This window comes from Bos indicus, chromosome 3 (genome assembly GCF_029378745.1).
Source record: "Bos indicus isolate NIAB-ARS_2022 breed Sahiwal x Tharparkar chromosome 3, NIAB-ARS_B.indTharparkar_mat_pri_1.0, whole genome shotgun sequence".
In the NCBI taxonomy this organism is placed as follows: Eukaryota; Metazoa; Chordata; class Mammalia; order Artiodactyla; family Bovidae; genus Bos; species Bos indicus.
Window position 1 is genome coordinate 59,744,868 of NC_091762.1, and position 11,723 is coordinate 59,756,590.

The 11,723-nt window shown below is 38.4% G+C and overlaps 1 protein-coding gene across 9 annotated transcripts in view; it reads left to right on the forward strand.

Moving 5' to 3' along the window:
- Positions 1-3,500, forward strand: part of SSX2IP (SSX family member 2 interacting protein) — a 59,405-nt gene extending 55,905 nt beyond the window's left edge. For 7 of the 9 annotated variants that reach the window (XM_019957191.2, XM_019957196.2, XM_019957198.2 and 4 more), the window contains one exon: positions 1,951-3,500. In XM_019957191.2, the coding sequence (XP_019812750.1) occupies positions 1,951-2,128 (178 nt within the window). In that variant the 3' untranslated portion in view covers positions 2,129-3,500. The remainder of the gene's footprint in view (positions 1-1,950) is intronic. The other 2 variants (XM_019957194.2, XM_019957197.2) reach the window with 1 other exon arrangement.
- The last annotated feature ends 8,223 nt before the right edge of the window (positions 3,501-11,723 follow it).

Here is an 11,723-nt window from a genome sequence, read left to right on the forward strand (position 1 = left end):
CAAACTTGTTGGCTTCCCAGTGCATATAAAAGTTATGTTTATACTGTATGGTTATCTACTGAGTGTGCAGTAGCAGTGTATTTAAAGAACAATGTACCTAGCATAATTTAAAAGTACCTTATCACTAAAAAACAACCCAAGATTGCCATAAACCCTCAGTTTGTAAAAAACACAATATCAGCAAAGTGTACAGTAAGTTGAAATGCAATAAAATGAAGTATGCTTATAATGCATTCTGTACCTAAAAGAGAATGTAGCCTAGTTGCCTCAATTATATTTACATATTTAAAATTTTTACTTTTTTACATAATTATTTTTAGTTATAACTCCTTGAAGACTCTGTGTTTAATAAAAAGGCCAATGTTTAGTACCTACATTAAGTGTGAGGTACTGTGTGTGTGTGAGATTCAGTGTCCGTAACGTATGTAAATGTAAAATATGTAAAGCACTTAAAACAGTACTTGGTCCTTTGTAAACCTTCAGTAGCAGCTAATAAAAATATATGTAAGCATACATGGATTATAAAAATGCTTTTCTGTTTCTTGTATCCCAAGAGCTACACTGAACAGTATCAGTGGCATAGAAACAGAATTTTGGAGCTTAAGAAAATTTCGTTAAGCTGTTTCCAGTTGCTGGCCTCTGAGGATGAAATAAGAGTCATGTGACTAGTTATCAGGCAAGAAGCTGTGCAGCTTGACATTGGCCTTGAAATTTTTAATTATTTGGTGTATTTGAATTCCTGCTCTTAAAGCACTTTGGATCTGGGTTTATAATCAGATTATGGCAAAATAATTAGGAGTATTTATGCCTAATTTCTATAGCACATCCTCATTCCTCCTCCACTGTAAAGTGGAATTTTACATGTCAGCTGTAACTCACGTTACAGCAAAGTAACGGCAAAGTAACTCACGTTCTAAGTTATGTAGGAAACTTAGTTCACCATTGATCTAATCTCATCTGAGATGGCAGGGATTCTGAATCTGATTTATAAGCAAGTGCCTTTTTTTATTTAAAGCAAATAAGTATAAAATTGTCAGTGTTTTTGGTTTACAGTTTTAGAATTGAAGCAACTTAATTTTTTTAAGGATTGCCACATTATAAGGTTATTAACCAAAGTCACACCAAAAAATGAATATTTAGGAAAAATAAGTTTTATGGAAAAAATTAAGCTATTCAGTTGATAAAAATGTATTGTTCATTGGCTCAGCCCCATGATTTGTAAGTAGTCATTTAACTAAATTTCCTTGCTTTGAGGCTGGTTGCAGAGCATACCTCAGACAGTATCTCTGAAGCTAGGGGGCTGTATCAGGGTTCAGACACTTAAATTGTTGTTGTCTGACACTTAAAGTTAGTTGAGCATCATCACATGTGCTTAGTGTGTGTTAACTCATTTATTTTCCACCTCAAGCCTATGAGTTATGGGTTCTGTTATTATTTCCACTTTACTGCTGAGGAAGCTGAAGAACAGCAGGGCTTAACTTGCCAGAAATGATGTACTAGGTAGTCCAGCTGGGCTGTGAACCTAAACCATCTGTTCGGGTCTGGACTCTTAACTACTTTGTAGGCGCTCATTAAATATCTGCATGGCTGAATGGATGGAGGATGAAAGCGTGCATGAACAAATCAATGAGTGAATAAAGCATAAAAAGACTAGGATATTATGGTATGGGAGACGTTAGCTTTCAAAACTCACATGTTCTCTATCTACCTTAGGCTCTGGTCGGGTAGCATTCTTCAGAGTATACTGAACAGATAAATAAATAGGTGGATAGATCAAAGTGATAAATTAAACTAGACCATGTTAAAGCACTTGTATGTTCTTGACCAGTGTGTCCTCAAATTTTTTGTTTAGCATGGGGCAAGGGAGAAATCAAATTTTAGACATTCAGGCATATCTAAGGTATGAAGGGAGGAGGAGATAATGAATAAGATCTGCCTTTCTTTTCCCAGCAGTTCAATCAACGTTCTGAATATCACCACTGAAGAAACTAAGCCAAATCAGGTTGGAAGAGAATGTACAAATCAGAAGTGGAGCATGTCGTCAAGGCCTGGGTCACAGGAAGGTTGCTACAGTGGATGCTCCTTGGCCTACACAAATTCTCATGTAGAGAAGGATGACTTACCTTAGATGTATGAACAGGGAGTTTTTTTCCATTAACATGGTCATCAGATTTCACATCTGAGTTGAAACAGGGCGTGTTATAAAGTCAGTGATCTCTTAATCATTTAAGATGGTCTGTGTTGTTTGTTTGGACTTCCCTGTTCCTCCCCCAAAGAGCTAAAATGTTAAATCTATTTGAAAGGATATAAAAACTTTGGATATGTATTTTTAGTAACAGAAGCATCTGGTTCTGTGAATAAAGGAATGTATACATGTTTGGATGGAAACAAAGCACTAGAATGAGCTTCCTATTATAGGTATTAAAAATAGCACTTTTAGGAAACTGATATTGTAAATGTTTACTTTTGTCTCACACATAGTTGGCATTGGAAGTTGAGCCTTTCCTTGAATGTATACTGTAGATTTTTAACAAAGCAAGTTCTATATTTATTATGTTTAATGTGATTTGAAATTCCCTCTTTCATATGTTTTAAATAAAGTGAAGTTTATGTATGTTTTGTACATAGATATACATGATTATGTTAAGAGGCTTTAAGATTTAAAGATTTTACACATTCATAATTATAGTATTTCATGCCAATAAATTTTTATTAGTGATACTCTGTTACAGATGTATGAAAGCCATTGCCACATTATGTTTAAGAATTTTTTGAACCCATCTGAGCAATAAATACTCAAAAGCTATTCCATGAAGCCAAGTTCTTTAGATAATTAACATGACTAACATTCCATTTTTGAGATTTCTACAGCATTGGATTTTTTTAATATGAAGGATATTACAGTTTTTCAAAGGACTGTTGATTTTAGGGTAATAGAGTAAGATGATGAGAGTACCTTTGGATAAAACAGTTTAAGAGTATTGGCTTAGGATACTTTGATGTTAGATACTGATATTTAAGATGTTTGGATGGTGATATTTTCTTTACCAGATGGGTACCCATACTGTAACGCCTGTACCAGCAAAGGCTTTGTATAGTTGCCCGTAATTCTTTAATAATTTTTCAATGAGATATTTAGTAATAAGGGAATCTGACAACATAAATTATCAGACTTTATAGTCTAGACACTATGATACTCTGGACAGACTTGTTTTATTTTCCGGACTAATTGCATGTTTCTTCATGGTTGTTATTGTTGTTGTTATTTATAATAAGAATAACGTAAGTGTGGGCCCAAGCCCTTTCCAGGATTTTCATCCGAAAGCTTTAGGTACCTAACCCTTGCTTACCTCTGCATGTAGAAACCTACGCATCTCCAGTCCTTGCTGCAGGTACTGTAGTTGAGGCCCATCTGCCTTCCCACTTTCTAGCAGTTTTAACCGTTTGTATTCACTCACCTGGTTGTGGCTGCCCATTAAAAGTTGTCGTGTTAAATAGTACTTTTGTCACGCACTCATTGTACAGAAAATTTTTTCAGGGCTAACAGCGCATCATTGAGTATCTTATAAGACATTAGCGAAAGTACCACAATTACAGTCTCAAAAAGCTGGCTCTTGAGCAAAAGCAAATTAGTCACTCACTACATTCAGCTTGGTGCATGCCCTTTCTTTACCATTTAAAATATTAGAAATTATGCAGAATTTCAGAAATAGTACCATATTCCACGTGAAGAAACAGCTGGTGGTGTAATTCTTTGGCTACTCGCAAAGAGTCAGACATGACTAAGCAACTGAATTGAACTGAACTGAGCAATAATGATATCAAAGAAAAGCAGTCAAATTTTCTAAATAGTGATGTATTTGTCAAGAATTGGGTGCTTTTTTCAGGGGTTTCCATGATGTACTTGGCTAGAAACTTGTTCTAATTTTTAAAGTAGATCTTATTTTAGGGAATGTTGCATTCCATGGTGATGAATTTCTACAAAGCAGCATGTTTTTTCTTTCCATTTTGGAGTTGGTTGAATTCTCTTATTGAAAAGAAAAATTCTTACTTTGAAATCTCAGGTGTGAAAGAAACAATAAAGTGAAAGCCAGGGCCCTCGTGCTTCTGATACAAGTGTGCATAGATCTGCTGGGAGTCGTGTGTTTTACTAACAGTGTCAGTTTGCTTTACGTTCCAGCTCCAACAGTGGTTCCTGGTTACGCAGAGCTTCCCAGAATGTTGAAAAGGTTTCCATGCTGAATAACTCCTGACTCCACACACACAACTCCCCCTAGGTCTTGCTTCCCTCCCTTCTGTAGGTATCTGCAGTGTACTGGTAGTTGAGCCATGTGGCAGTCTTGCATTTAGCCATGATGGTGCATGAGAGCATCATGTTCACTTTTGCTCGAAAGTCCTCCTGACCATCTTAAAGGTCGTCTAGTTTATCAGGATGCAAATCTGAAATATTTTGTGCCTTATTTGTTTTGACCTGGCATACCCATTTTGAATTTTCAAAGCATAGAAGTGGCAAAGGAAATAGAGAAAAGTTTTATTTCCTACTCTTAAATTTTTATATCTTCAGTATATGATGAGAAACTTAATAGAAGAATAAGCCTACCAGAAAATTAAGATAAAAATTAAACATAATAAATAGGTATTTTCTTATAGAAGCAATGCATTAAATGTTTAGATTCACAGACCAGTCCACAGCAAATTGTTCCCTTCATAGTGTAATTAAAATACTATCGTTACTTAAAAGTTCCATTTTTCTACCTTTGCTGACCAGACTTGTTCTTGGGCTTGTGATGTAACAGGTTTTCTGGGAAAACATATTTCATGGTGCATGGTGAGAAGGAAAGCACCCTAGAATCCAGTCTTGACTCACCCTAATGGAGCGTTTGAAAACACCTGGGATGCAGGGAGAGGTTTTGCAGACTGAGCTAGCAAGCCCCTGTGCGATTCCCTGTTCTAAAAGTCTTGAATGCCTTGTTGCCTGATGTAAATCATGTTCTTATTTCTAGATTGTATTTAAAATATATGTGTGAGTCATGGAAGTCTAGTAAATATATTTTTTCCCTATGTTTATCCTTAATTTTAAAAAGTCTTTTCATAAGCAGATAAAGTACCTGCTGTGTCAGGCCTTATTAATACCTTCCAGTCAGTCACTCGGGAGAGAAAGACAACTAATGCTTTCTGCCACTGAGAATCCCTGGGTTGAGTGAAAGACTGGCTATAAAAACCTAAATTGTCATAAACGATGGGAAATGCTGTTCATATGTTTAGTCTGGTGATAACCCTGGACTGATTGTTCTATTTCAGGACTGTATATCCATCTCATAACAATGCCGTGGCAAGCTTCTAGTTAGAGTCTTTCCGTTATTTCCTATGGGAAGAACTATGTAACTAATATATTTTGTTTTTGTTGGGTGTTGGGTTTTGTTTTCTATAATCAAAATACCTGCAAAGCAGCATTAAGAATTACTGCCCACAAGAACATGTATTATTATCTAATAGAGAAAGAATTTGCAAAGATTTGGGCCATGTAGATAAGGATAATGAGATAGATTATCCTGGTCATTTCTCTAAATATGATGCATTTTTTTCAGGTTGGATGTAGATTAAAGTGGAATGGAACTAATTAAATTATTTGATTTATATAAAAATATTTTACTTGAGTGTTTTTTTTTTTTTTTAACACTTATAAATACCTCATTTCAGAGGTCTCGGAAGGTACTGTAATGTCAGTGATATATAAAGATCCTGGTAGAGATCCTTTTCCATACTCATGTTTTACATCCAGAAATACTTGTGCCTTGTAAGATGCTTAATGCATAGTGAGCATGGGATATTTGTTAATGAGAGATGTGAAACACTAATGAAACCAGTGGTATTTATACTTGTAGAATGAAACACATTGCTTCATTGGCATGAATGGACTAAATCAGGTCAGAATCCTAAAACTCTTCTTTCTCGGTAGTGGTAGGCACCTTTTGGGTTGATTTCCAACCTGATGAAGTTTGATTCCTCACACAGGGCACTGGAATAGAGTAAGCCATTCTACAATGAAAAATACCAAACTGGTGTGGCTAAGTACAAAGATTGAGTTCTTGCTTGTGAAATGACCAGTGTGGACTGGGCAGTCCGCCTCCATCTTTATGCCGTCTGGATCACATGGCCCACAGTGTTGTCAAATCCGGGGAAAAGCAGACCGGTTGGTGATGTTGGCTATTAAGAACCAGATCTGAAAGAGACATGCTTTCTACACATTACTTCATCCAGAACCTAGGCCTACAGCCCCAGCCTAACAACAAACAAGACTGGAAGACACAGGAAATGTAGCTATTTGGTGAGCACTGAGAGCTTAGTTGGCTACATAATATGTTTAGTGAGTTAACTTGTTTAAAAAATAAACAGCCAGGGACTTCCCTGGTGGTTCAGTGGTAAAGAATCTGCCTGCCAATGCAGCAGCCACAGATTTGATCCCTCATCCAGGAAGATCTCACACGCCATGGAGGAACTAAGCCCGTGCACCACAACTATGGAGCCTGTGCTGTAGAGTCAAGAATCTGCAACTACTGAGGCCGTGTGCCTTAGAGACCATGCTCCACAACAAGAGGCCACGACAAAAAGGAGCCCATGCACCACAACTAGAAAGTAGCCCCTGCTCTCCGCAACTAGAGAAAAGCCCACTTGGCAACCAAGACCCAGCACAGAAATTATTTTTTAAGAAATCGGTAAAACACATTTCTCTGTGCACATTTATTGCTGATTAATTATTAAAGATTCAAAGTCTTAATTTATGGAAAGAATGTATTTTAAGTCTCTAAGCTTTCCATAATATGACGTTTTTAAACGTTTAAATGGTAGTTTTACACATTTACTAAAACATAGTGTACATAACACGTATTTTCTGTTGATTCAACAACCCTGTGAAAAAGAATATTAACCTTTCTATTTTTAGAGACTTGGTAACAGACCCAGATGTCAAGGGACAAATGCAAGGTCACATAACAAGTGACAAAATCAGAACTTCAAACCCCAGATCTTCCAATCCCTAAATTTCAGCTTATTCCAGACTGCTATAGTACCTTCTATATGACTTTTTAAATGAAACTGTACAGTTCTTAACCCATAATCCACCATGCTACCATCTTCAACACCAAAGGTACTGATCACTTGGTCCGCAGACGAGACTCACCCTTGTTTCTGTGAATGGTGATCATGAGCTGAATCTCTACCATTTCAAGTTTAGGACATTAAGGATCTAATTGAAGTAGCTAAATTAATAGCAAATAATATAACGAAAGGCCACTGAGTAATGCTAAGACATACCTAGACGGCCTGCTCTTTCTGCCCGGTTTTTTGTTCTTAGTATGTGCACCATGTCCCTCTGTGACTATAGTCACAGTGGCCAAAAGATTTTGTCCAACGGTCCAGTAACCTTTCTCAGATGTCACCATGAAAAATGAATGTTACAGTAGTAGAATGAAGTAACGTGTATGAATATTTGACTTAGTTGAAAAAGAACAGCTGCTTGTAGGGCAGCTGGAGCTTTTCTAGTTTCCCTGCTGTGTCTGCATTTAGATATTTAGTTTTCTGGTTTCTGTCTGTCAAGACAGTTTTCTGGTTACAGTGCTCTGTTAAAGCAAACCTTGCCCCAACCCAGTGCACTGATTAGAAAAAAAAGCAGATTTTGCATGTTCCCTAAGCCCTCAGACTTTGTAGAACCTGCCTCCATTCCAGTTCTCTGCCTCCATTCCAATTCTCTAATGTACCTGGTGTCTAAGCTGAGGTGGAAACTGTCCAGCCAGGGGCGGGATAAGACACCGCTGGTTCTCAGCCCTAACAAGTGTCTGCTCCTCGTCCTGTCAGCCCCTGAGGTTATTATCAGATTATAATGTCATAATTAATTTACCCCAAATACCTGTAACTCTGACTTTCAAAATAACCTTCCCCTCCCCCTCCTAATTTTATATTAGCGAAAATGTTCAATGAAACAGCCCTTTCAGAGCTGCCCAGGAGTGTAATGCTTTGTGAAGTACCAGCTTAAACTCTTTTAGCCTTTTTCCTTTTACCTGGAAAAGTAACTAGTTGATGGATTGTTTTTGATAGTTTCATTCCTTAAATTTTAAGTGAAAAATATTACAAAGTGAAAATCTCTATATTTAGTGAAATCAAACTTTTCCAGTTATTTGTTCTAGACTTAATGCCCTAAAGAAAAATAGATCAACAGCTAGTCACAGAAAACTGTGGCATATGTTAGTTCTAAGAAACTATTTTGATTTTAAAGAAACCATGGAAAATTTTAATTGGAATTAGTTTAGCTTTGATCCTTTTGTGACACATGAATGCTCATTTTTATCAAAGGCAAAGATCGGAGGAGATCAATTCATGCTTTTAATTTTAAAATCTATAAATCACTGTCCAAACTGAGAATTTTCAGAAATGAACAGGGAGCTGTTTGTCATGAGGTCCACACCAGAGGTGTAAAGTGGGATGAACGCTCATTCTGCGTGTGGCTGGAGGCGCCTCTAAGTAACCAGAACTCTGACTTGAGTTTTGATTGTTGAATCCTAATCCCTTCAAAACTGCTCCCTTTAATTCATTCCTCAGATATGGTTTCCAAAAGATAGAATTGAGTTATAGTCTATCTTACTGAGCAGTTCTCCTAAAATACTTGCTTTACAAACAACACACAACCAAATTTGTCTCAGTGTGATTGATATATTTGGGAATGATTTGATCACAGAGCAAAATTTGCATTTGCTTATGTACGAGAAACACTGTAGATGAATGCAAAAAACTACCCCCAGCCAAACTGATCTGGGTAGGGAGGAAAAAACACAGACACCTTAAATATCCACCGGCAACCTCAGTTTATCATGTGTGTTACAGCAATGCCTGCTCCTATTTAGCATTATAATTTTCCCTTCCATTTCAGACGCCTTCTGCCACCACTTTACAGTAACTCACAAGCTATAACGACATTTCCATATTTATTGTAGTGTTCACGTGTTTCTTAACCACTTAAACAGTATAAAACGCTGCTGTTGATTTATTAGGACTTTTGCTTTCTGAGTCACTGATGAAGCTTTTTGAGTGTTGTGCCCATAATCCTATTTCCCCACACACCCTGTGTTTATTTCTGTGCAGTTTTGCAGATGTTGGTCTTAGGAGTGTGTGTGTTGTGTGAGAGCAGATCTGATAGAAAAGAGCAACCTTCTAGTGAACTGTTTATAGTTGAGGCTGCTGGGGAGCCTCTCAAAATTCCATGCCAGCTTCCCTTGATCTGCACATCTGTAACACAAACTGATCTTTGTGGATAGAAACTTACCTAATTTCAAATAGCCCTTTCTGTGTTCCAGACAGGACACTAAGCCATAATAAGCAATTTCTCTTACTTCTCCTAACAACTTTATAGGTAGGAGCAATAGTTATCCTCACTTGACAGATGAGGAAACTGAACCAAGGAGAGAGAATTTTGCCCAGTGCCACACAGCTAATATATAAGAGCATAGGAGTTGAATTAAAATTATTTTATGGCATTTTCTCTCAATCTGATAACATCTATTTTCCTTTAATAGTAACTCAAAAGTTCTTGTGTCTACACAACTTCCCCTCCTTCTATAAGCAGGCAGTCACCTCTCTTCTTTCAGAATTTAACTTTCTTTTATTTTCTCAGCAAATGTTTATTGAGCTATTAGGATTGTAGTGCTAGGTGCAAGGGCTGTGGCCTTGAATATAACTTGATTGTTGTCAGAAACTAACAGTCTTCCAAGGGGAAACGAATGAACCATTGAAGGCAGTTGGAAAATTAATACAGTAGAGGCATCAGAATGCTCTGAGGATCAGAGAAGCGGGGTGGAGGGAGGGCAGCATCTTCAACTAGGAGGTAGGAAATCAGAGAGGATGTTTGAGCTAAATATTGAAGAGTAGACATTCCAGGTAAAGGAAACAGAACAGTCAAGGTCAAATTGAAACAGGAGGGAAAAGGGCAGAGCACGACTTTTGAAAGACAAGCTGATAGAACCAAATGGGTCTACGATGGTGAACAAGTCAACTTCCACTAGACCTTAAGCCTCAGTATATGCTTATTGTACCACACCAGCAAGTTAAGTGATGCACTCACAGGTGCTATGACAGTTCCAAAGTTGACCTTCAAAGACCAGAAAGTGGGCAGTGTCCCAAGTCCTGAAAATCTTGGGAGGCCCTTCCCCAAAACAGTTGGAATAATACTTCTACTCATTAACCTGTGAAATTGCCCAGCCCGTAAAAGTTAACCACACATTTCGAGGCTGCAAAAGCCTTCTGGGATGACCCACATTCTGTGGAATGTTTCCCTTGAAATAAATCCACCTCTTACCTGTCACTTTATCTCTCACAGAATTCTTTCTGTGATGAGATATCAAGAACCTGAGTTTCACTAGGTCCTGAAACCGTGTGTGTGACCTCAGTTGGAAGATTGTGTTTTGGCCAGTTCAAGTCCCAATCTGAGGTGAACGGTTTCAAAACCACATGAACTTTATTGAAACTCTAAGTGGTTCTGTGCGTAGAGTAAAGGACCTAGGAAACCAGTGGGAAGACAGGCAGGGGCCAGGCTAAGAGGTCTTGGATACAAGGGATTTTGAATTTATCCTCTTGGTGAAGCTGTCTGTCGAGCAGGAGCATGACACAAGCAGACTGTTCCCTCTGTTTCCTTGTCACAGCATCACGAGCATTCCTCTATTATAGCATTTATTACCAATGCCTAGATTGTGCATACTTTTGTCACAGCAGTTGTCATGATCCTGATTTCCAGATAGAAGCAATAGGGAGAACTGCTGGAAGGAAAGCAAAATGGAGATGAGTCCAGTTTGCCTTAATCTGTGCAAGAAGTGATTTGAGAAAGGGAATGGACTTACAGGCAGATCTGATTGGATGCTGGGGTTAAGCAAGGCACTCTAGGCTGATTCCTCAGGTAACGGCAGATGATACAGTGTAAGGAAGAACCGCTCTGGGAAGTTGTGCAGAAAAGAGTTAACTCTGTAGCCCTGGTTTACCTGCACATTACTTCCTAGAAAGTTCTGCCTTCAGAACTGGCCCTCAGCTGACTCCTAAGAAATAACATCTGAGCTCTTGGAATATTCTTCTCGATAAGAATATTTTTATAAACTGGAGAAGACTCTTGAGAGTCCCTTGGACAGCAAGGACATCAAACCAGTCAATCCTAAAAGAAATTAACCTTGAATATTCATTGGAAGAACTAATGCTGATGCTGAAGCTTCAATATTTTGGCCACCTGATTCGAAGAGCCAGCTCATTGGAAAAGACCCAGATGCTGGGAAAGATTGAGGGCAGGAGGAGAAGGGGATGACAGAGGATGAGATGGTTGGATGGCATCATCAATTCAATGGACATGAGTTTGATCCAACTCTGGGAGATAGTGAAGAACAGGGAAGCCTGGTGTGCTGCAGTCCATGGGGTTGCCAAGAGTTGGACACAACTGAGTGACTGAATAACAACATATGCATGAAGCCTCGGGCCACGCTGTACCAGTGTGACCATGTAAGTATCGCATAAGTTTATTGTGGGCTTCCCAGGTGGTGCTAGTGGTAAAGAACCTGACTGCCAATGCAGGAGATGTGAGAGACAAGGGTTCGATCCCTGGATCAGGAAGATTCACTAGAGGAGGGCCTGGCAACCCACTCCAGTATTCTTGCCTGGAGAATCCCATGGATAGAGGAGCCTGGCAGGCTACAGTC